At 41.3% G+C, this 26,766-nt stretch overlaps 1 protein-coding gene across 3 annotated transcripts in view; it reads right to left on the bottom strand.

Annotated features, from left to right (window-relative positions):
* LRCH1 (leucine rich repeats and calponin homology domain containing 1) overlaps positions 1 to 26,766 on the bottom strand; it is a 310,046-nt gene that overhangs the window by 48,347 nt on the left and 234,933 nt on the right. For 2 of the 3 annotated variants that reach the window (XM_077483251.1, XM_077483250.1), the window contains 2 exons: positions 24,883 to 24,952; positions 5,669 to 5,778 (listed from right to left, as the gene is read on the bottom strand). In XM_077483251.1, coding sequence (XP_077339377.1) covers positions 5,669 to 5,778; positions 24,883 to 24,952 — 180 coding nt within the window. Of the gene's footprint in view, positions 1 to 5,668; positions 5,779 to 16,407; positions 16,510 to 24,882; positions 24,953 to 26,766 lie in introns of all 3 variants that reach the window. The other variant, XM_077483249.1, reaches the window with a different exon arrangement.

Below are 26,766 nucleotides of genomic sequence, written 5' to 3'. Positions count from 1 at the left end.
GAAGACAAGCAGACTAAGGACATGGATTACTGGAACCATGCCCTGTGGTCTGAAGAGACCAAGATAAACTTATTTGGTTCAGATGGTGTTAAGCATGTGTGGCAGTAACCAGGTGAGGAGTACAAAGACAAGTGTGTCTTGTATGGTGGTGGGAGTGTCATGGTCTGCGGCTGCATGCGTGCTGCAGGCACTAGGGAGCTACAGTTCATTGAGGGAGCCATGAATGGCAGCATGTACTGTGATATACTGAAGCAGAGCATGATCCCATCCCTTAGGAGACTGGGCCGCAGGGCAGTATTTTAACATGATAATGACCCCAAACACACCTCCAAGACGACCACTGCTTGCTAAAGAAGCTAGGGGTAAAGGTGATGGACTGACCAAGCATGTCTCCAGACATTAACCCTATTGAGCATCTGTGGGGCATCCTCAAACGGAGGAGAGCAAGGTCTCTAAAATCCACCAGCTCTGTGATGTCATCATGGAGGAGTAGAAGAGGACTCCAGTGGCAACCTGTGAAGCTCTGGTGAACTCCATGCCCAAGAGGATTAAGGCAGTGCTGGAAAATAATGGTAGCCACGCAAAATATTGACACTTTGTGTCCAATTTGGACCTTTTTAAGTTAGGGGTGTACTCACTTTTGTTGGCAGCAATTTAGACATTAACCACTTAAGGACTGAGCCTCTTTTTGAGATTTGTTGTTTACAAGTTAAAAACTGTTTTTTTTTCACTAGAAAATTACTTACCAAATTACCCCCAAAAAATACATAAAAAAAATTCGAACACCCCAGAGAATAAAATGGCGGTCGTTTCAATACTTTCTGTCACATCGTATTTGCGCAGCGGTCTTAGGCCGCGTACACACGGGCGGACTGTTCGCCCAACTTTGTCCGCTGAACAGTGTTTGGGCGGACAGTCCGCTCGTGTGTGGGCTTTCAGCGGACAGTTTGACGAACAAGGTTTTTCGGAATTTCCGAAAAACTGTCCGCTGAAACCTTGTTTCAGCGAACAGTCCGCTCGTGTGTAGGCTTGTTCGTCAAACTAAGTTCCGCGCATGCTCAGAAAGGATTTACACGCCGAAAGTTATAATGCAGTGTATAGGACGTCGTATTTTTCGTCCCGTCGTACGTGCCGTTCACGTCATCGCGCACGGTTTCAGCAAACTGTTCGTTCGTCGTGTGTGGCCATGTCCGTCCATGCTAATTTTGAGCGGACTGTTTGCCGAAACCGTTTGAGGGACAAAGTTGGGCGAACAGTCCCCGCATGTGTACGCGGCCTTACAAGCGCGCTTTTTTTGGAAAAAACACACCTTTTTTAATTAAAGAAAAAAAGAAGACAGCAGTAAAGTTAGCCCAATTTTTTCTTTATATTGTGAAAGATAATGTTACGCAGAGTAAATTGATACCCAACATGTCACAATTCAAAATTGCACCCGCTCGTGAAATGGCGACAAACTTTTACCCTTAAAAATCTCCATAGGCAACATTTAAAAAAATTGCATGTTTTGAGTAACAGAGGAGGTCTAGGGCAATAATTATTGCTCTCGCTCTAATGATCGCGGTGATACCTCACATGTGTGGTTTGAATACTGTTTTTATATGCGGGCGCTACTCATGTTCACTTCTGCACGTGAGCTCGGCGGGACGGGGCGTGTTTAAAAAAAAAAAATCTTATTTATTCTACCTTATATTTTGTATTTTTACACTGTTCTTTTAAAAAAAAAAAAAAAAATCGTGTCACTTTTATTCCTATTACAAGAAATATTACAATATCCCTTGTAATAGAAAAAAAAGCATGACAGGACCTCTTAAATATGAGACTTGGGGTCAAAAAGCCCTCACATCTCATATTTACACTAAAATGCAATAAAAAAAAAGTCATGCCCAACAGGGTTAAGGCTGTACTGGAAAATAATGGTGGCCGCACAAAATATTGACACTTTGGGCCCCAATTTGAACATTTTCACTTAGGGGTGTACTCACTTTTGTTGCCAGCGGTTAGACATTAACCATTTAAGGGCCAAGTCTCTTTTTGAGATTTGCTGTTTACAAGTTAAAACCATTTTTTTTGCTAGAAAATTACTTAGAACCCCCAAACATTATAAAAAAAATTTCTAACATCCTGGAGAATACTCGTTTCCATAACCAGCAAGGGACACCACCTGATCGCCCCCGCTGCTGCCGACGGTTCCAGTAAGCAGTGGAGGGGCCCTCTCCCGGCACCAATAAAAAGTGATCTTGTGGCGACTCTGCCGCAGAGACCACTCTTATTGGAAATTGGACCGCCGGCTTAAGAAAAGGATACTGGGGTTATGGCAGGTAGTTGCTGCCATAACAATGATATTCCTCTTCAAAGTTAGGGCGTATATCGGCGTGCGGCGGTCCGTAAGTGGCTAATGGCTGTGTGTTGAGTTATTTTGAGGGGACAGCAAATTTACACTGTTAATCAAGCTGTACACTTACTATTTTACATTGTAGCACAGTGTCAGTTCTTCAGCGTTGTCACTCAAAAAGATATAATAAAATCTTTACAAAAATGTGAGGGGTGTACTGACTTTTGTGAGATACTGTAAATCAAAGAAAATACATAATTGAAACAATGTCTTGGAGAGACTCATCCATACCACAGTGGAGATAAGTGTTGAGCGGTGGAAAAAAAAAAATTTGTCCCTTTGTCATATTGGACAGGTTTCTACTTTTTCTTTGTTTGTTTTGTGTTTTCTGACTTGGTTTTCATATGATTGTATTTGCTGCTATAATTGCATTGATTGGCTAAAAGTTTTGAGAATGACACAAATAATAATTTTCAGTCTGCTGCTTCAGTATTTTTAGATATTTTTGTCAGATATTACTATGGTATACTGAAGTTTAATTACAAGCATTTCATAAGTGCCAGAGGCTTTTATTGACAATTACATTAAGCTTATGCAAAGAGTAAACATCTGCATTGCTGTCAACCCTTCTTTTTTAAAGATCTCTGCAATTCGCCCTGATGGCAGCCCATTCTTACATAATCAATACTTGGAATTTGTTTAATCAATGCTTAGAATTTGTGGGTTGCTTTTTTTTTTTGTTCACACACCTCTTGAGGATTGCCCACAAGTTCTTAATGGTATTAAGGTCTGGGGAGTTTCCTGGCCATGGACCCAAAATTTCTGTGTTTTGCTCCCCAAGCCACAGTTATCACTTTGGCCTTATGGCAAGGTGCTCCATCATGCTGGAAAAGGCATTGTTCTTCAAACAGTTCTTGGAAAATTGTGAGTGAGCCCACTCACTTGGCTGAGAAGCAACCCCACACATGAATGGCCTCTGGATACTTTATTGTTGGCATGACACAGGACTGATCGTAGCGCTCACTTTTTCTTCTCTGGACAAGGTTTTTTTCTGAATTCCCCAAACAATCAGAAATGGGATTCATCAGAGAAAAAGCACTTTACCCCAGTCCTCAATGGTCCAATCCCTGTACCTTTTGCAGAATGTCAGTCTGTCCCTGATGTTTTTTGCCCTTCTTGACACCAGGCCATTCTCCAAAACTCTTTGCCTCACTGTGTGTGCAGATGCACTCACACCTGCCTGCTGCCATTCCTGAGCAAGTTCTGCACTGCTGGTGCCCCGAACCTGCAGCTGAATCAACTGTAGGAGATGGTCCTGACACCTGACTTTCTTGGGCACCCTGAAGCCTTCTTCACAACAACTGAACCACTCTACTTAAAGTTCTTGATGATCCGATAAATGGTTGACTTAGGTGCAATCTTAGAAACAGCAATATCCTTGCCTGTGAATCCCTTTTTGTGCAAAGCAACGACGACTGCAAGTGTTTTCTTGCATGTAACCATGGTTAACAGAGGAAGAACAATGATTTCAAGCACTATCCTCCTTTTAAAGCTTACAGTCTGTTATTCTAATTCAATCAGCATCACAGAGTGATTTTCTACCTTGTGCTCATCAACACTGACACCTGTGTTAACAAGAGAATCACAGACATGGATGTCAGCTGGTCCTTTTGTGGCAGAGCTGAAATGCAGTGGAAATGTTTTTTTTTTTGGGATTAAGTTAATTTTCGTGGCAAAGAGGGACTTTGCAATTAATTACAATTCATATGATCACTCTTCATAACATTTTTGAGTATATGCAAATTGCCATCATAAAAACAGAGGCAGCAGACTTTGTGAAAATTAATATTTTTGTCATTCTCAAAACTTTTGGCCACAGCTGTATTATGCGTTTTCTTTAGCACAAGTACCAATACTCTCATTTAAGGCGCATGAGGTCCTGAGGAAGCAGTGATTTCTGCAAAACGCATACGCCGTATAGCTTTTTATACCATCTTTTTGTAGAATGCCTGCAAATTACATTTTTACTTCCATGGTCCATAAAACTTCATACAAATACAAAGATGTCCTTGTCATATTTAAAGTGTTTGTAAAGGAAAAATAAAAAAAATAAAACAAAAACAACAAACATGTAATACTTACCTGCTCTTGCAATGGTTTTGCATAGAGCAACCCCGATCCTCCAATTCCTGGGTCCCTGGCTGGGGCTCTGGGGCCCTTCCCCTTGCAAAGTGCCCCTATAGAAAGCAGTTTGCTATGGGAGCACTCATATGTGCTCGCTACCAAGAAAGCTGTGTCCATAAGACACAGGGTGTTTTGCTCAGCCCCCACTCCTACCTCACTGGCCAATGGCTCCTGCGTCTCAGCCAATGAAGAGCAAGAGACCCAGGAGAGCCTCAGAGAGCCTCTTGTGCACATCTCTGGATAGAGACCGGGCTTAGGTAAGTATCGGGGGGGGGGGGGGAGGACCGAGACACAGAATGCATGAAGGTAAAAAAAAACTTCAGCCTTTAGAACCATTTAATAAAAATTAATTGGTTTTAATATTGTATTGCATGTATTGATTTCCAGAAGGTATATTTAAAGTCTTTTTACCCTTTGGTAAGCTGGCCTTTATTAAATGTTTAATGCTTTATAAAATTACTGCAACTTTTTTCCACTAATTAGACTGCCTGTTAGGCCTCTTTCACATGGACTTTCCGCTCAGGTCCTGTAAATTTTTTAGGCGAACCTGAACGGATGCTTCATAGACCTCTATGGCGTGACGGATGTCAGCGGTTACATGTCCGCTGACAACCGACCCACTCCGAAAAAATGTGACGGAGGAAAAACCTATTTTTCCATCCATCTGCGGATCGGGTGACGACGGGCTCTACGGTCTGTCTTCATCTGATCCCCCATAGGGGAGAGCAGCGCTCTGACAGGTCGGTCCCTGCACAGTGTGCAGAGACTGACCTGTCATCTTCCTGCTCAGTGGGGATCGGCTGAGCGATCCCTCGTTGAGCAGAGCAGGCTCCGTACACGGACACATCCCTGTGAAGGAGCCCTAAAAGATCAGCGAATGAAGGAAGGAATGCTATAACTGATCAGATTCTCTTACATGCAGTTTAAATCAGTGAAATACATTTTCTCAGTTGAAGAATGGGCAAGAGTGTGCAGAAGGGGGGCGTGTCCTGTAGCAAAGATTTCTACAAAATCCAACAGCCTACACATCGTGGCACATACTTTATTATAGGTAAGCACTGTAACTAAAGCTGTGGAAAAAAAAACTTTAACTTTAATAGTCGTTAAAGAGTTTTTTTTAAACATTTACAGTATATATTCTTAGTATGCTACCTCACGTAGGTTATCTAGGAGTTCTTTCTCCTCTCTCAATTGCTCCATTTTTCTTCGTATCGTAAACTGGGGATCCACCGATTCCAAATTCCTCTGTGGCCTTATAAAAACTAGGAAACATATGAATGGATAAGAATTAGAAATGTTAGAACATAATCCAAAATATTTGCAAAAGATGCACAGACTTGTGAAAATGACACAGTGATTACAATGCATGAAATGGCTACAATGTGTACACAATGATCATGCTGCCAAGAATCCATCATTTGCACATGCCGTCATCATGAGAGGGATTCATGAGCACTTCATTATTCATGTATATTTTGACTTAAGAAACAACTGACACCTAAGCACTGGATGAGGGAGTGTACATTGCAAGTGTGCTTGGAGCAGGAAATCACAGGTGCACAGAGACCAGCCACAACCTATTATCCACTCTATTCAAATATTTGAGTGGAGGCCTTTTTTATTTGAACACAATGTGCTGCTTTTATGTAGGAATTAAATTTAAAAAAAGGCTATGCTTATTTATGTGTTTTTTTTTTCTTCTGAACTGTTGCTTACATGTTCAACATTTTTCAATCTTCCTATTTATATAGTGGATTAATATTAGAAACATGCTAACCGCAATATATATATATTTTTTTTTATTTCCAACTAAAAATGAGCTATCATTTTTTCATGGTTTTAAGGGAAAGCAGTCAAGAAAAAAGGCTGTGTACTCAGAGAAAAGGGTCATCGCTCTTATGGTTACTCTAAAACATAAGAGGGCCTGTGAGAAAAATAAGTGGGCCTATCTTTGTAAGCCAAGGGAACCACTTGTATCGCAGAAGTGGAAGAATGTAGCACAATAAGGAGGAATCTTGTGTTTCCAAACAGTCATCGGAGACCTGAATATGTGATGGCTGGTATGTGATTTTATCTACAGAGAAGATACACCAAGATCTAAAGTGCCCAAAGTGATGAAAAAAAGGAATTTTAAGAATGGGAAATTAAAGGAGAAGTACAGCCAAAGCTTCACAGGATCACAAGAGCACAGTTTGTTCATTCTAAAGCCCACTGTCTGCTGACATAACAGAGCTGGACCAGGCTCGGGCAAGATTGAGACAATGAAATTGGGATCCGCCCACATACCTAGAGCGTCACCCGGCTCAACCTCTTAGCGAGCCTTTGAGAGCCTGAGGTGGCCACTCCTGCCTCTTCCAATGCCCAGCAACTCCAGTGAGCGCAGCGTGGCAGAGCCGAGAGCTGTGACTGACAGTAACCAACTCTCTGCTCAGGAAGCTGTGAGAACCGAGCGATCATCAGCGTTTGATCGCTCAGTTCTCAGTGCAAGAGGCGGCAGGTGACAGATGCAGCATTCTGCATCCACCTAGGTAAGTATGAATCTGAAAAAAAAAAAAAAAGTAAATACTTCTTTTAAAAGGTTTTCAAAATCCAAAAGGGAAAGACCATCATTGTTTGGGACTCACAAAGTTCAGAACCGATTCCTCTTGTATACCCAAGAAATTTCAGGATTGTTTGCCCATGTCATGGTATTGAAGATATGAATAACATAACTTCTTTGGATAAAGAATATGTAAATAATCAATTCAGTATAAATCCTCAAGTTATAGTGAGCTGCGATTTGTTGTTGAAGTTTGATGTAAAGCTTGTTACTAATCACCACTAACCTTAAAGCGGTATTAAACCTAAAACTAAAAATGCAATATATTGAAGCTTACCTTAGAACAGCAGCTTCGTTATTCTGGGGGAGGGGAGTGTTTGATGTACTAGCAGATTTAGATACACTAACCAACTGAACCTGAATTCAGCTAACACTTTTTAAGCAGTTACAGCAACTTTTTTTTTCAGTTAAGGATAAAGGTTTTATATAATAAAACTGATCGATGTAAGCACCCCTCTCAGTGTTACATGGTTTATCTTGTTCTGTTGAAAAAACAGACAGGCAGGATCACCAGGTGAAAATAAAAAATGCCTATAAAAGAAAACAAATGCAGCAACCACATCTAAGTATTGGTAAGCTGTAATATAATAAATGTTTGCTTTTGGGTTTAATACCACTTTATATTAAAATAAAAAACCTCATGTTTTTCTTTTCATCAGTAATGAGAGTATTGACTTTAATAACTTCTGTTTTAACTAAGAATGAACGTATTTCACAGTATTTAACTAAGTAGCTGTATGCTATAGGATGAACAGCTCTATCATCTAAGCTAGCTGTAAAACAAAAATTCTGGGCTCACTGTTAGTCAAAGAGCTAGAATACTTAAAGGACCACTATCAAGAAAAATATTGTATTCTGGATCAATCTCTAAATCAATATTGACTATTTCTAATCCTTATGCTAGCATACGCAAATACTGTAGATAGGAAGGTATATAATATTTGCTTGTTTACATTTTTTTAGTTATGTCCTGGTTCCCAGGCCTAAGCAAATAATGTCATATGTCCCAGGAGTTCTCTGGAGAGGAGGAGGGGTTTTCTCAGCTAAGCACACCCTCCTGCCCACACACCTGAGCTAAGGGCAGATGAATTCCAGAAAGCAACTGCTACATGAATCATCTGCCATACATGTAACGATAGTATTAATTTTACATATCTTTTTAGATATAGGTCTCTACATTAACCTGCAAAGCAAGGTGTCAATCAAAAGTGACAGCTTGGGACAAACTATAATACTTCCAGGGCAGTTTAACACAGATCACCTTCTATTCACATGGTTTACATCTACTTAAATATAGCTGGCCTGGCAGTATCATAGTTGGTCTCCAGCACTGCCACATGTACACATTTGACAGCCCTTCTTAAATGAACACTACAAAAAATACAGTATGTCACAAAAGTAAGTACACCCCTCACATTTTTGTAAATATTTTATCATATCTTCATGTGACAACACTGAAGAAATTACTTTGCTACAATGTAAAGTAGTGAGTGTACAGCTTGTATAACAGAGTAATTTTGCTGTCCCCTCAAAATAACACACAGCCATTAATGTCTAAACCACTGGCAACAAAAGTGAGTACACCCCTAAGACCCCTTTCACACTGAGGCACGTTTCATGCACTTTCACTCTAAAAAAAGCACCTGAAAAGCTCACGAAACCCTATTTTCATTAAAATCAATTAATTCTTTTGAAATGAATAGAAAGCGCTTCAAAAGCACCTGAAAAGCTCTTCAAAAGTGCTCAGTGTTTTACTGGCAGTTTACAAGTGCCTCAGTGTGAAAGGGGTCTTAGTGAAAAATGTCCAAATTGGACCCAAAGTGTCATTAATTTGTGTGGCCACCATTATTTTCCAGCACTGCCTTAACCCTCTTGGTCATAGAGCTCACCAGAGCTTCACAGGTTGTCATTGGAGTCCTCTTCCACTCCTCCATGATGACATCACGGATCTGGTGGATGTTAGAGAACTTGCGGTCCTCCACCTTCCGTTTGAGGATGCCCCACAGATGCTCAATAGGGTTTAGGTCTGGAGACATGCTTGGCCAGTCAATCACCTTTACCCTCAACTTCTTTAGCAAGGCAGTGGTCATCTTGGAAGTGTGTTTGGGGTCGGTATCATGTTGGAATACTGCTCTGCGGCCCAATCTCCAAAGGGAAGGGGATCATGCTGCTTCAGTATGTCACAGTACATGTTGGCATTCATGGTTCCCTCAATGAACTGTAGCTCCCCAGTGCTGGCATCACTCATGCAGCCCCAGACCATGACACTCCCACCACCATGCTTGACTGTAGGCAAAACACACTTGTCCGTACTTCTCACCTGTTTGCCGCCACACACACTTAACATCATCTGAATCAAATAAGTTTATCCTGGTCTCATCAGACCACAGGGCAAGGCTCCAGTTATCCACATCCTTAGTCTGCTTGTCTTCAGCAAACTGTTTGCAAGCTTTCTTGTGCATCATCTTTAGAAGAGGCTTCCTTCTGGGACAACAGCCATGCAAGCCAATTTGATGCAGTGTACGGCATGTGGTCTGAGCACCGACAGGCTGAACCCCCCCCCCCCCCCACCCCTCCAACCTCTCCAGCAATGCTGGCAGCACTCATGTGGAACCTGTCCTGTTAAACCGCTGTATTGTCTTGGACACTGTGCTGCAACTCAGTTTCAGGGTCTTGACAATCTTCTTATAGCCTAGGCCTTCTTTATGTAGAGCAGCAATTATTTTTTTTTGATCCTCAGAGAGTTCCTTGCTATGAGGTGCCATGTCGAACTTCCAGTGACCAGTATGAGAGTGTGAGAGCGATTAACACCAAATTTAACATACCTGCTCCCCATTCACACCTGAGACCTTGTAACACTAATGAGTCACATGACACCGGGGAGGGAAAATGGCTAATTGGGCCCAATTTGGACATTTTCACTTAGGGGTGTGCTCACTTTTGTTGCCAGCGGTTTAGACATTAATGGCTGTGTGTTGAGTTATTTTGAGGGGGCAGTAAATTTACACTGTTATACAAGCTGTACACTCACTACTTTACATTGTAGCAAAGTGTAATTTCTTTAGTGTTGTCACATGAAAAGATATAATAAAATATATATAAAAAAAATTGAGGGGTGTACTCCCTTTTTCGAGATACTGTATTACCCTTTTTGTCCTGTGCCCCAGGGTAAAATATCTAAGTAAGAAAGGGATATATATATTTTTTTTTTACTGCAATTAGAACGGCGAGGCCTAATCTGTCAAATGCTGCTGTATCTGAGGTCTGGTAAATTACTAAATTGAAGGAGGTAATTTTCTAGGCAAGGGAAGGGGGGGGTTGATGCTGATGGGGGAGACGGGTGTTTCTAGGGAACAGGGATTTTGCTGGTGGGGAGGAAAGAGGATTTTTGCTGGGGGAGGGATTTTTTTGTTGCTTGGAGGTTTTTCTGGGAAAGGGATTCTTGAAGCAGGTAGGGAGACAAATTAGGAAGGAATTTTTGCTAGAGTAGGAGAAAGAATTTTTGGCTGTGTGTTGCTACAATTATAGAAAAGGACGATCTGCAACTTCATACATGCTCTTAAAAAATCTTCAGCTTTATAATTTTCTACATACAAGACGCAATGTTCATACAGCAGATGTTAATGTTTTTCAGCCTTGTCGGCCTTGTTCACAATGTGAGATACCTCAAAAACAGAGTACAGCATGGTCTAGGCAACATTGTGGCATCTTAGCTCTTAACTTGCTTTGCTTCTTTCCTCTTGCTCTCTTTCACATATAATGTTTTATACCCTATTTATGTATTTATGACAATATTTATGTTATGCTGTCTGTCTTATTAAAGTATTATGATGATTTTGGTTTTGCAACTCACCTAAAATGTGTGCAAACATCGTTGTCAGGATGGCATATAGCAGTGGTCATCAACACTGTCCCCACTAACAGGCCAGGTTTTATGTATTACCTCGGGGAGATGCAGACTAGAATACTGCAATCACTGAACAGTAAATTATATCACCTGTGATGTATTTCAGTTATCTTGCAAACCTGGCCTGTTAGTGGGCCTGACGACAGGGTTGACGACCACTGGCATATAGTAGTTCAGATGGCATTAGGAATTTAGAGATATTTATTTTTTCTGGAAGGTCGCAATAACATGATCCACCACTAGAGGGATATAGTGTATTGTAAATGGATCCGATTTATATTATATGCTGCTTTTTCTTTTTATGCCATTGAGCAAATGTTTTTGATGTCTGTATTAATTACTTTGTACAGTGCAACGGCAGATGACAGAGTTATATGATGAAGATGATAACAATAAGCTACTCCAAGTGCTGCTTTGTCCCCCACTACTTAAAAACCTTGATTTATCAAAACACATTACATCCCTTGAGTATACTGGTCCTTTTCCATCATTCATATCTACATCAACTATAGTGAAAGATGTCTTACAAAGCACAGGTGGCATTTACCTGTCATACACTTGTGTACCACGGTCAGACATACTGTATATAATTTGCATATAGGTCTGCCATGGCCATAAGTTGCACAGAGCTACCCAAGTGTCAGCCCTATACTGTATATCATACATTTAATAATGGTCTAAAGACTGTATACGGATATGCTACTCATATACCGTATATACTCGAGTATAGGCCGACCCGAATATAAGCCGAGGCCCCCAATTTACCCCCAAAAAACTGGAAAAAATTACTGACTCGTGTATAAGCCGAGGGTGAGACATGCCTGTCCATCCCTGTGTGTCCGTCCATCCCTGTGGGTCCATCCATCCCTGTGTGTGTGTCCATGCATCCGTGTGTGTGTGTGTCCATGCATCCGTGTGTGTGTGTGTGTGTCCATGCATCCGTGTGTGTGTGTGTGTGTGTGTGTGTGTGTGTGTGTGTGTGTGTGTGTGTGTGTGTCCGTGCAGCCTACCTGTGTCCAGCCTGCCTGTGTCCGTCCAGCCTGCGTCCCGTCCAGCCTGCGTCCCGTCCAGCCTGCGTCCCGGCCCGTCCCGTCCCGAGCCGAGCCTCCGTCCTTCAGCTCTTCGTCGGCGGCCATTCTAGGATTCAAAAGCCGCGCCTCCGTCGGTGATAGGCGGAACACTCAATTTCCCACTGACTGCTGTTCCGCCTATCGGATGTCCGTGATAGGCGGAACACTCAATTTCCCAGCAGCCTGTGTTCCGCCTATCACGGGCATCGTCTCATCCTCGTCTGTAGTACGAGGATGAGACGATGCCCGTGATAGGCGGAACACAGGCTGCTGGGAAATTCAGTGTTCCGCCTATCACAGGCGAAGGCCGAGCCGGAGGCGCGGCTTTTGAATTCTAGAATGGCCGCTGTCTGTCTGCTCGACACGCTGATCGAGCGGGCAGACAGCGATGACTCGAGTATAAGCCGAGGGGGGCACTTTCAGCCTCAAAAAAGAGGCTGAAAATCTCGGCTTATACTCGAGTATATACGGTAAGTAACTTGCCTATCTGCTTAAATATATAGTAACCAGTTACAGGTCAGGTTTGTGGTACAGTCCTTTGCTGGGCAGACAGCTGAGGGTGCATTGTCTGCTAGACAGTCAGTGGCTCCAACTCTGCTCAGGCATTTTCGACTTCATCGTCCACTAAGTCTGCTCCTCCTCCGACAACAGACCATGGCCTGCTTCGGTCCTTAAAGTGTTAACTAAACTCAGGACTCTACATTCACTATATTTGGTCTCCCACGGAACATGGAAATGCAATTATTTTAGTAAATATAAACTGCTAAATGCCTTTTCTGATCAGCAGTATATAGCAGTCTTGTGACTTCTATCAGTGTCTGGTTAAAGCTTGTAGAAGGCATTTTCATATTGAACTGGCTGTCCTATCAGGACTTCTGACTCTGCTGGACAGTGCTTATTGGCCCTGTGCTGATCACATGCACTCTCCCAAGAAAAAAACAAAAAACTCTCTAGCAATACATACCAAATTGAGCATGTGCAGACTGACTCCAAAGGCTCTGTCTTATTCAGGCATGCTCTGGAGTCAGTGGAAAAAGGGTAATATCAGAGAAGACAGGATAAAACAGCCTTCATACACAATGCAGAGGATTAACCCCTTATGTTCCACAGTGGGTATAACAAGCATGCTTTACTGCACATACAGATTGATTTTACTGTTGTGGGTTTAGTAACACTTTAAGCCCCACTGTACAGATATATGCTACTAATGTACAAATGCACGCTGTACACATAAGTACATTCAGGGCTGCACAAACGCAGTGCTCCCTGTCTGTAAATGCACCATACCCCCAAATCCTGGCTGCCAATTCTTAAGCATAGCTAGGCTTTTAAGTTAAATGCAACTGAACTTTATTTCTGCCGATCCTGATCACTTTGACTAAATGTCTCCTTGCCTGAATTTTTAGCTTTAATTTACAGAAATTCCTACATCCATCTCCATCTCACAACCTGCTAGTGGTTCTATTATTGTCGCTTGTTGACTTTAAAAGTTAAACCCCAGTGTGTCAGATACACAGCAGTTGATTTACTAAAGCTGGAGAGTGCAAAATCAGTTTTACAACAGTCGTGTTGTACCAGTGTGAAACCAGAGGCTGGGCTCACACTGATACTACACGACTGTTGTTCGACCATCATCCTACTTTGCCCTGCTACATCTGTCCTACATCGGTCCTACTTCCATCCAACTTGAATGAACAGGATACTACTTTGATCCAATTTTGTGATAGTCTGAGTTGTCCTTTGGCCAATCAAAACAATCCCAGTGTGACATAAATTCCTTTTACTGCTGCTGTAATCACCATGTCAGATGTCACAAGTCAGATAGTTAGGACAAGGATCCTACTTTGATGATAGTCAATGGGCTGAAGTAGGATCAAAGTTGGACCAAAGTAGTGCAGGAACCTTTTTCAAAGTCGGACCAGTTTAGACAGCTCTCACAGGAAACCATTGATTTACACATGTCATGCGACATGTGCTTCCAAAGTCGGAGCGCATGTAGTACAAGTGTGAACCCAGCCAAAAACCCAGAAGCCGATTTGCTACTATGCACAGCTGCCCCAGATTCTGTGTGCACCAATTTTTGTAAATCTCCACAATTTGGTGCTTTGAACAGTATATTGCATGAGCCATTATTATGTAAATAATTTTCTTATATGTCATTTTCTCCTCATCAGTATACAAATATTATTTCATTTTAACTAAGCATATATTAATCGAATTGCTCCTAAACATATTGCCAGGCAATATTGTTTCAAATAAAAGTGTTTCCAGTGCTGTATGTATTTTTATATGTTTAACGTCACTGTAATAGCTCTGTTATGTCCTCAATTTGTACAGCATAGCTGAAAATTCTGGCAAAATATGGCCTAATCTTTATTTCAATATAATAACAACATTTTCAGTGGTAGTGCTGCAGAATGACAATGACTAGCATGCATGCTGAGATTTTTGATTGAATGGAATGAAGACCTAAACCACCCTTGGTCAGTAGCATTGCCAATCTGGGGAGAGAGTAGTGTTGCAATGCACTAGCAGATTTACAATAGATACAGGCGTTTTGTTCAAAAGTACCACGGATCACTTTAGATTTCAGTTACAGTATTTGGAATGGAGATTTAGACCCCTTTCACACTGGGGCGATGGGTGGTAAAGTGGCGCTTTACCGTCAATTTTGCAAAGCAATTCGGCCGCTAGCAGCTGAAAAAAGGGTTAAAGCCACCTGCAAAGCGCTGCAGCAGCAGCAATTTGCCGGCGATATAGCTAGCTGCCCATTGATTTCAACGGTATACACACCGCTCCAAAGATGCTGCTAGCAGGACTTTTTTTAGCGTCCTGCCAGCGCACCGCTCCAGTGTGAAAGTCCTCGGGCTTTCACATTGGAGAGACAGGAGCAGCTCTTTTAGGGTGCTTTGCAGGCGCTATTTTTAGTGCTGCAGCTCCTGCAAAGCGCCCCAAGTGTGAAAGGGGTTTTAGTAATTTAGGCAGCACTGCACATTTTATTTTGTATTTTATTAACCTACACACAGGGTGATCATACTGCAGTCAGCTACCTACAGCACACCCACCATAGTGTGGGGTTTATCATACACCTTTACACCATAGTGCGGGATCAAAGTCTCAAAGTTAGACCAATAGGTTATTATTTTTCCTTTTTTGATAAAGGTTTTAGATAAACTAATAAAAGCTGACCAATATAAGCACCCCTGTCAGTGGTAAATGGTTTGTTTCAACCCTCTAAACTGCTACTTTTGCTGGACAGCTTTGTCTGTTAAAGGAAGTGGAAAAATACCAGATTAAAGATGAACATAAAAGAAAAAAAGCATATACAAATTATATTGCATCCACCACATTTAAGGATTGTTAAACTGCTATTGACTGGGGTAGAACAGGCCATCACAAGGCAGTTGGCCTATATCTGGTCATTTACATGTGTAATCTATAGCCAAAGTGATTGGTTATACTGAGAGAAGTCATGCAATCCATTCCTTTATAATGGCCCTAGAATAACCAAGTGGGCAAGTTATTCAAACATGTATACGGTAAGGCTCCAGTCACACCTAAGTGTAGCGCAGTGACAGCTGCTGCATCACACTTTTTTTAGCTCCTTTTTGGAGTGGCACCATTCATTTGAACGGGCCTCCCTCTACTCCAAAAAAAACTTTAGAGCATTTTGTCACTTGACAATCACAGCAAAAACCGCACTGTGTTTGTGGTGCCATTAAGAAAACATGGCATCGCAAACGTGTCCCGCGTTTTGCCAAGAATATGGAATCCAGTATGCTCAGCTTATGAACAGCGCCTAAGACTTGATAGGATTGCTTGTTTAGTTTTTATGTCAAACTGATTTGGCCTTTAAATATTATAAAAATACTGTATATAGAGTAACAGCACCATCTGTTCTCTTTATTTCAGTTTTAACAAAGAATCTCAGCTCTCATCTTGGTGGTTTACAGCAGCAGTTGAGAGGATCAAATATTTCAGAACAGGTCAATATGACCCAAAACATGACAGGCTCATACTAGTGTTTTTCTGCGGTTTCATTTACCCCAATATGGTGATTATTTCCTTGTATGTTACAATAACAGCTGCGAAATAGGTTTTCTGTTTACTTAACTAAACTGGGATGTATCACCTTGCTCTGTGAAACACAGAAAACATACAGAGTGATATACACATTCAAAATAATGCACGTGGCAAGAGTTATCAAACAATAAGGTGAGAACTACACAATGAGCTGCATGGACACAGTGAGAGGAGCATGAACACATTCCACCTTAAGACATGCAGCCCACAATACCAATCCATAGTGACCTACCATTGTCAATGTCTCCTTCTGGTGCCATGTCCTTGTTATAACTGTCCCAATTTTGTGCCTGTGTAATTTTGTTGAAGGAGATAGGAAGAGTGAGGGACGGGTCTGTAGGAGAGGGGGTGTCAGAGGAGGTCCGTATAAGGCAAAAGAGGACCAGAATAAATCACATGGCCACCATAGTATGTAAGAAAAACATTAAAAACACACTCATTTGAAAAAATACAAACCAGAATTAATATGCTGGATTGAAAAATAAACATCTGGTTTCTGTGGGAAGTGCAATTCCGTTTTAGAATAGAACAGGCCCTATATTTTTACAACTGTCCAGAAGGACGCAACCCAACTCCCGCAGAAGGATCTACCCCCATCCCTGACTTAAATGACAATGGCTGCTTGGTATTTTAGCCAATCCATGATTGTCATTTGCTCAAGTAAGCTCAATATGTATTTCTATGGAGAATCCAATAAAGCCTTGGGCACCTTTGCACTAGTGCAGTGGTCATTAACCCTGTCCTCAGGGCCCACTAACAGGCCAGGTTTGCAATATAACTGAAATACATCACAGGTGATATCATTTGCTGCTCAGTGATTGCTATATTCTAGTCTGCATCTCCCCAAGGTAATACATAAAACCTGGCCTGTTAGTGGGCCCTGAGGACAGGGTTGATGACCACTGCACTAGAGGATATAGAATAGAATATAGGATATAGAAATGCGATACTATTTCCCTGGATTCTTCAAATGAATACACAGAGACTATAGTACAGTATTTGTTGCAAGTGAGAGGAGTAGCTCAGTTAAAAATTTCACACATGTAGTAATGCCAGGTACCCAGATATCATCAAAGACATGGTGGAAGCCTAAAATAAGTTGCAGGTCTTGTTCAAAAAACAAATTCATTTTGGGTGGAGTTGTCAAGTACCTTAATCTGAAGCAAAAATGGGAAAAATATTTCACTAAAAAAGTTTAAATACAAGTAGTATTCAGTACCTAACTCAAGCTGATAGGATAAGGTAATAAATTGTAAGCCACATTAGTGATCAGCACACATTATGACCCATGTGGGCCATGCGTTAGCAGGTTTTTCTTTATGGTTTTCTCTTTCTCATTTTAGTAGAATAAAAAATAGTAATAACCTTCATGAAATAAATGATCAGAACTGAATTATACTGGACATCAACATTTGCAATCATAAAGGTATCTTTAAATTGTAACCACAGACAAGAACACGTTAATTTTGCTAAAGTATCCCTTACCCCTTTATTAATTGCTTTAAATGCACCCCAACTTCTAGATGCAAAACGGAGAATGATATTAGTAGATCTTACACATACAGTGCCTTGCAAAAGTATTCACCATACCCCTGGCCTTTTACCTATATTGTAACATTACAGCCTTTAGTTCAATGTTTTTTTAATCTGAATTATATGCGATGAATCAGAACACAATAGTCTACGTTGGTGAAGTAAAATTAGAAAGATATATACATAAACTATTTTTCCGAAAAAAATTATAATTGGCATGTGTGTATGTATTCCCTCCCTTTGTTATGAAGCCCATAAAAAAGCTCTGGTGCAACCAATTACCTTCAGAAGTCACATAATTAGTGAAATGATGTCCACCTGTGTGCAATCTAAGTGTCACATGACCTATTACATATACACACACCTTTTTTGAAAGGCCCCAGAGGCTGCAACACCTAAGCAAGAGGCACCATTAGCCAAACACTGCCATGAAGACCAAGTAACTCTCCAAACAAGTAAGGGACAATGTTGTTGAGAATTACAAGTCAGGGTTAGGTTATAAAAAAAAAAATCCAAATCTTTGATGATCTCCAGGAGCACCATCAAATCTATCATAACCAAATGGAAAGAACATGGCACAACAGCAAACCTGCCAAGAGACGGCCACACACCAAAACTCACAGACTGGGCAAGGAGGACATTAATCGGAGAGGCAGCACAGAGACCTAAGGTAACCCTGGAGGAGCTGCAGAGTTCCACAGCAGAGACGGTACGCTCCACAGAGTTGGGCTTTACGGCAGAGTGGCCAGAAGAAAGCCATTACTTTCTGCAAAAAACAAAAAGTCACATTTTGAGTTTGCAAAAAGGCATGTGGGAGACTCCCAAAATGTATGGAGGAAGGTGCTCTGGTCTGATGAGACTAAATTTGAACTTTTTGACCATCAAAGAAAAATGATATGTCTGGCACAAACCCAACACATCTTATCACCCAAAGAACACCATCATGATGTGGGAATGTTTTTCAGCAGTCAGGACTGGGAAACTGGTCAGAGTTGAGGGAAATATGGATGGTGTTAAATACAGGGATTTGCTTGAGCAAAACCTGTACTACTCTGTGTGATTTGAGGCTAGGACGGAGGTTCGCCTTCCAGCAGGACATTGACCCCAAACACACTGCTAAAGCAATACTTGAGTGGTTTAAGGGGAAACCCATTGGTAAGATGTGGCAAGCTCATTGAGACTTATCCAAAGCGACTTGGAGCTGTGATAGCCGCAAAACGTCGCTCTCCAAAACTATTGACTTTAGGGGGGGTGAATAGTTGTGCACATTGACTTTTTCTGTTATTTTGTTCTATTTGTTTGCTTCACAATAAACATAAAAAAAAAACATCTTCAAAGTTGTGGGCCTGTTTTGTAAATTATGATACAAATCTTCAAACAATTAATTCCAGGTTGTGAGGCAACAAAACACGAAAAATGGCAAGGGGGTGAATACTTTTGCAAGGCACTGTAATATGCATTGTTTAGGTTTTCAAGTACATTACAGCAATAGGCCAGTTCTCCCTATTTTTGGACTTGTGCTAGAATTACTCACACATTCATGTGTGTTTATAATACCATTACCGAAGTACAAAAAAAAACGATTACTCTGTAAATACAGGTCCACCTTCTTGCAAATCATTTTCACTCATCAGCATTCCCCTTCACTTCCCTTTGTCCTTTAGAGATTGCCATTTAATTATTTTACAAAGAGCAAAACATGCAGTGTAGGTTTAGACAGCAAATAAAGCAACTATACAAAAATGTAAAAAATACTATTTAAAAATCAACCGATTACCGGATAAATACAAACATTGTTTAAACATATCAAAAGGATTATTCAAAATCACATACCTGATTAAAACGTATTTAAAGAAATATTGGATCCACAGCAATATCATCAAATATTAACAAAACCATATAAAATCAGTCAAATGTACCAGATCTCTCTGGTACTGACCTTCCTTTTTCTTTTTTTTTTTGTTTCTGAATACACTTATTCCCCATGCATGCACACAGCATTTGTTTTTGTTTGTTTTTTGAGCTTTGACTAGAAAATCTTTATCACACAATGTAACCAGTATAGCATGGCATATTTTGCATTATTTCAACTTTATTGTTATAACTACATGAGGTCACATTACTGTATAAAAGCATGGTAGTGTAAATAGGGTTTTGTTGGAATGTAGTAAATTAAGCATTCACTGAGAGATACAATTCAGGCATTTGAAGCCCTAAAATCAACAAAAACAGGCATTCTGAAATTCTCTTTATGGTGCATCACACCACTTGTTGTACTGTATATGGACATGTATGGATTAACTCAAATGAAACAGTTTTTCTCTGCTCACACTACTATGCAAAAAACATTTTTTTTAATGCTATGGGGATCATTAAATCCCCTAAACACTGTGCAATACTACAAACTATATAACTATGCAGTGCTGAATCCAACACATCAAGTGCTCTGATTTCAGTAACTATTTAAAGTGGTTTTCAAGAAAAAGTGGGTAGTAAAAATTAGGATGGGGATCCTGGTTTTCAGCAGACATCTGTCCTGTTGCATTCAGAAAATGCACTGTCTTAGGCAATCCAGGCTGATCTCTAGGCTAAATAATCCAAACATAGGTGGTGATGATCTGGAGAACTGCCCAGTCTCAGCCAATTCCTTTGCTATACAAAAGGAAAATGGCAACATACTATATTCAATGTAAAAACAACTTTACTCATGTATGCAGAAGCTCACACCTAGACAGAGGTTTTCTCTAAAGCAGTTAACCTGCAGCTAGGGCTAAATTGAGTCTCTAACCCCCAACTGCAGATTAAATACTGTATGTATTGGCGTATAACACGCACCTTTTCCCTCTGAAAATAGGGGGCAAATCATGGCTGCGTGTTTTACACCGATAGGGGGAGGGGAGGGGGTGAGCGCCGCCAGAAATTCAGAGCCGTCATCTCCTGTATCATTGGCTCTGTATCATTACCAAGCAGTCGGCAGTCACAGACAGTCCCGCCTCCACCACCGGCATTGGACCAGTGTTGTCACTCACAGGAGCTGGTCCAATGCCAATGGCGGAGGCGTGACTGTGTATGTGACTACCGACTGACAGCCGAGTAAACAGGAGGTAACAGCCCGGTAATTTCATGCATGAGAGATGGCGAGATGAGAGCTGAGAGATGGGCGCAGATCAGGCTGCAGATGGGCACAAATCAGGCTGCATTGAGGCTGCAGATGGGCACAGATCAGGCTGCATTGAGGCTGCAGATGGGCACAGATCAGCCTGCATTGAGGCTGCAGATGGGCACAGATCAGCCTGCATTGAGGCTGCAGATGGGCACAGATCAGCCTGCATTGAGGCTGCAGATAGGTACAGATCAAGCTGCATTGATGGGCACTGACCATTATTTTGATTCAAAGTGGTTTATTTTTAAAAAACATTTTTATCCTGAAACTTCCCTCTTAAAATGAAGGTGCATGTTATACGTCGATAAATACGGTACAACATACATGAATGCTGGCTGTGTGTGAACAGCAACATACATGAATAAATTTGCTTTTATGCAGAGTGCTGTATTTGTACACAGTAGAGTTTATGACTGTGCCACAACTCACCAGATTTTTCTAGCAGGCGGTGAAGGGAATGAAATTTGTAACTGCAGAAAACTAGTGGGAATTGGTGTGATCCTACTCAAAATGGTTCTAAAAAATGTTTTCTTGAACTTCGCTTTAGTTACTTACTAGGCTGCATTCACTCTAGTTAGTTAAAACGCAAATGCATTTCTATTGAAATCAATGGAAAAGCATATTGACGTAGCATTGTATGCACTGTTACATGTTTTTACGCAGCTTGGCATACAATGCACTGCAATGCACGATTACACGTGCATGCTCAACAAGGACTAGCGATGTACTGGTACATCTCTGGACTGTGAGTGGTTATACCTGGAAGCGTGAATGGACTCTGCAACAGCTTCAAAAGAAGAGGGGGAGCCATTCCTGTATTGGAGGCCTCTAATGTATTTTTTAATAGGTACAGAAACTAACTTGTTTCACTTGGTAAAGAGCTTACTCATACCGTAACAGTCACACAGTTTGATTATGGAATAATTTATGATCATATGAGATTATATTATTTAAAAAAATATATGATAAAACAACCACTATTTTGCTTTGAAGAAAGGACCCTGCAAAGTCCCAAAATGTTGGCTCATTTGACTGATGTAACTTTGTACTAATAAATTAGTGCATATGTTTGCACTAGAAGTCTTATTTTACTGTGATTTGTTCAATGCTGCTGCATCTGCTACAGTCACTACAAGCACCCATCTATTACCAAGGTTTAACACCGAAAGGAGTCCATCCATTGATCTGTTTGATTGTAGGTTATGCCAATTCAGGAATGCAATCAAAAATGAATAGACTACATACTATTCTATACTGTTCACTCATTCTGATTAACCACTTCAGGACCGCCGTATTGCCATTGTACGTCAGCACAATGGCACAGGCAGGCATAATCACGTACATCTACGTGATTGCCTTCCAGCGGGTGGGGGGTCCGATCGGACCCCCTCCCGCTGGTTACGGCGGTCCGATTCGGTCCAGGAGCGCTCCGTGATGAGGGGATGGCCGTTGGTTTTCGGCCACCCCCTCTGGATCGCTCCTGGCCAATGAGAAGCTTCCTCCCCTGTGTATTGTTTACACAGGAAGGAGGAAGTGATGTCATTCTCCTCGGGGCGGTCTTTTTGACCGGACTACGAGGAGAACAGTAAAAGTAAGTGTGCACCAACACTACACTGACATGTAGGTACACACAGGCACACAAACCCCCCCCGATCCCCCCCCCGCCCCCCCTCCCCCCCCAGTCACAGTGTCACTGATTGCATTGATCATTTCTTTACTGATCAATGCATTCAGTGTCAGTTGTGACAGTAAAAACTGTCAGGACAGTTAGTGTTAGGTCCAGGGTAGCCCCCTATCACCCCCCAATAAAGATTTAACCCCCTGATTGCCCCTAGAGTTAACCCTTTCACCCCCTTTTGCCAGTGTCACTAAGCGATCATTTTTCTGATCGCTGCATGTGTCGCTAGTGTCGCTAGGTAGCTAGTTATTTTTTTAGGTTCACCGCCAGGTTTTTATATCGCTAGGTACCCCGATATACTACCCAATAATGTTTTTAACCCCCTGATTGCCGCTAGTTAACCCTTTCACCCCCTTTTGCCAGTGTCACTAAGCGATCGTTTTTCTGATCGCTGCATTAGTGTCGCTACAGTCGCTAGGTAGCTAGTTATTTTTTTAGGTTCACCGCCAGGTTTTTATAGCGCTAGGTACCCCGATATACTACCCAATAATGTTTTTAACCCCCTGATTGCCGCTAGTTAACCCTTTCACCCCCTTTTGCCAGTGTCACTAAGCGATCATTTTTCTGATCGCTGCATGTGTCGCTAGGTAGCTAGTTATTTTTTTAGGTTCACCGCCAGGTTTTTATAGCGCTAGGTACCCCGATATACTACCCAATAATGGTTTTAACCCCCTGATTTCCGCTAGTTAACCCTTTCACCCCCTATTGCCAGTGTCACTAAGCGATAATTTTTCTGAACGCTGCATCAGTGTCGCTAGTGTCGCTAGGTAGCTAGTTATTTTTTTAGGTTCACCGCCAGGTTTTTATAGCGCTAGGTACCCCGATATACTACCCAATAATGGTTTTAACCCCCTGATTGCTGCTAGTTAACCCTTTCACCCCCTTTCACCAGCGATCACAGTATAAGTGTCACTGGTGACGCTGGTTAGCCAGTTAGTTATTTAGGTTCCCCGTCAGGTTTTTATATAGCGCCAGGGACCCCCATATACTACCTAATAAAAATTTGAACCCCCTGATTGCCCCTAGTTAACCCTTTCACCACTGATCACCGTATAAGTGTTACGGGTGACTCTGGTTAGTTTGTTTTTTATAGCATTTTATATTCAAATCCGGAAGGCAGTGCTTGGTTTTCGGGGTCCCGTACGTGGCTAGGCTCCCAAAAAGTCCCCCACATGTGGTATCCCCGTACTCGGGAGAAGCAGCAGAATTTATTTTGGGGTGTAATTTGACTTCTGCCCATAGCATGTGTGAGCAATATATCATTTAGTGACAACTTTGTGCAAAAAAAAAAAAGTTTGTAATATTCCCGCAACTTTTGGCAAAATATAAAATATTCCATGGACTCAACATGCCTCTCAGTAAATAGCTTGGGGTGTCTACTTTCCAAAATGGGGTCATTTGGGGGGGTTTTGTGCTATTTTGGCATTTTATGGCCTTCGAAACTGTGATAGGTAGTGAGGAGTTAAATCAAAAATTTGCACCCTTAGAAATCCTGAAGGTGGTGATTGGTTTTCGGGGTGCCGTGCGCGACTAGACTCCCAAAAAGTCCCACACATGTGGTATCCCCGTACTCGGGAGAAGCAGCAGAATGTATTTTGGGGTGCAATTCCACATATAACCATGGCATGTGTGAGCAATATATCATTTAGTGACAACTTTTTGTAAAAAAAATTTTTTTTATTTTTTTTTTTGTCATTATTCAATCCCTTAGGACAAAAAAAATAAATATTCAATGGGCTCAACATACCCATCAGCAATTTCCTTGGGGTGTCTACTTTCCAAAATGGGGTCATTTGGGGGGGATTTGTACTGCCCTGCCATTTTAGCACCTCAAGAAATGAGATCGGCAGTCATAAATTAAAAGCTGTGTAAATTCCAGAAAATGTACTCTAGTTTGTAGACGCTATAACTTTTGCGCAAACCAAAAAATATTCGCTTATTGACATTTTTTTTACTAAAGACATGTGGCTGAATAAATTTTGCCCTCAATGTATGACTAAAATTTAGTTTATTCGATTTTTCTTATAACAAAAAGAAGAAAATATCTTTTTTTTTCAAAATTTTCGCTCTTTTTCCATTTATATCGCAAAAAAAAAAAATCGCAGAGGCAATCAAATACCATCAAAAGAAAGCTCTATTTGTGGGAAGAAAAGGACGCAAATTTCGTTTGGGTGCAATATTGCATGACCGCGCAATTACCAGTTAAAGCAGCGCAGTGCGAAATTGCAAAAAGATCTCTGGTCCTTAAGGTATTTATTGGTCCGGGGCTGAAGTGGTTAAAATACATTTGACCATAAGGAGCAAATAGATATAATTAATGAGATTGAACTTACCAGATCGAGACTTCAAACCAAAAGCCACAGAATTGTGTACTGGAGACATGCTAGGAGTATTGTTTTCATCCTGCAAAGTTAAAGAAATACATATTTTCTCCAGTTAGCTCTATATTACTATTATTTGGAATTAAATAACCTTTAAAGAGCAAGCAAAAGGTAAAGTCAATCAGAGAAGTGATTTAAGACGTTTGAACTGTGTAAACTACGTCAAGTCCACAAAATCAATATTAGAGCACAACTTCAGACTAAGGCTCCATTTCCACTTGTGCAACTTGTCATGTGATTTTGTACATGACAAGTCGCAATTATTTTCAATGGCACCCATTTAGACTAGTGGACTTAAAAGTTGCAGTGATTCTGAAAAAGCACCTGCCCTACTTTGATGTGTCAGATCAAAATCACACTCAAAAGTTGCATCAATGTCATGTGCCAAAATCGCAAAAAAAATTGTGCAACTTTGGTATGACTGTAGCCTAAGCACATTAGGGGTTTTTATTTTTTTATTTTTTATACACTATGAGGTAAGTTAGGTTTTTAATTCTGGCCTTTGTCTTACCGTGGAGATTCCCCCTCAATTCCTGGCTAGGCAAAAAAAATAGTAATGGTAAAAAAGACAAAATAAAATAAAACACGCAGTATTCAGTACATATATGCTATAAGGGCATATTTCCCCATGTTTTGTCTCTTTAAAAATGCTGTAAGAACAGAAAAATGCTTGCTGATCTGCCAGACATCCAGTGAGCCCCTAACTTCCTGTTCTGAGCTGACACGGCTGCATTTCTGCTGTAAAATAATAGGATTTTTATAACAGCTTACCTGTAAAATCCTTTTCTTTGATGTACATCAGGGGACACAGAGCCATACTAATTACTATGTGGGTTATATCGGACCGACAAGTGCTGGACACTGGCACACCCCTAAAGGCGTGTACTCCCCTATATAACCCCTCCCATTACTGGGAGTCCACAGTTTTGTAGCCAAGCAATACAATTGTATCCCAAAGAAGGGAGGGACCTCTGTGTCCCCTGATGTACATCAAAGAAAAGGATTTTACAGGTAAGCTGTTATAAAAATCCTATTTTGTTTTCTTACATCAGGGGACACAGAGCCATAGTAATTACTACCGTTTCCCCTAAAATAAGACCTAGCGTGATTGTCTGTGTTGGCTGCAATATAAGCCCTACCCCCCAAAAAGCCCTACCAGGTTTCCCCCGAAAATAAGCCCTACCCTGAAAATAAGACCTACGAGGACTTTAACTAGGGCTTATTTGGGGGGTAGGGCTTATATTGCAGCCATAACCAACAATCACGCTAGGTCTTATTTTAGGGGAAACAGGGTAGGTGAGATATCCCATAGCAATGGCAACTGAAGGGGGGGAGACAGAACAAAAACAGGAGGCCAGGACTCATACTGCGGCCTACTGCGCCCAAAGGCAATATCCTCATGACCTTTAATATTGATTTGATAAAATCTGATAAACGTATGAACCGAAGACCAAGTCGTGGCCTTACAGATCTGAGCCATAGAGGCCTTATGATGCACCACCCAAGAGGCACTAATCACACTGGATGAGTGTGCTCTAACATGAGAAGGAAGATCTTTCTTCTTTAAGCTGAAGCTTGAACAATTACTTGACAAATCCATTTGGAAAATAGCAGATCTTGACGCTGCCTGTCCACATCTTGAACCTGAACCACATTTTGAATCCTGCTTAATCCTGCGGAGAAGGCGCGGAAGTAGCAGAACTGGAGGAAACGCATAGATCAGTGAAAACTGATCCCATGGGAAGACTAATGCGTCTGCTCCACCTGCTAGCAGACCCCTTGTTCTTGGCATAAAGTTGTTGACCTTGTTGATGAATCTGGACGTGAATACCCCAT

The sequence above is a fragment of the Lithobates pipiens genome, unplaced genomic scaffold (genome assembly GCF_037356315.1).
Source record: "Lithobates pipiens isolate NorthernLeopardFrog02 unplaced genomic scaffold, aLitPip1_a1.2 Scaffold_16, whole genome shotgun sequence".
Taxonomy (NCBI): domain Eukaryota; kingdom Metazoa; phylum Chordata; class Amphibia; order Anura; family Ranidae; genus Lithobates; species Lithobates pipiens.
This window is presented reverse-complemented; position numbering and strand designations above follow the sequence as displayed.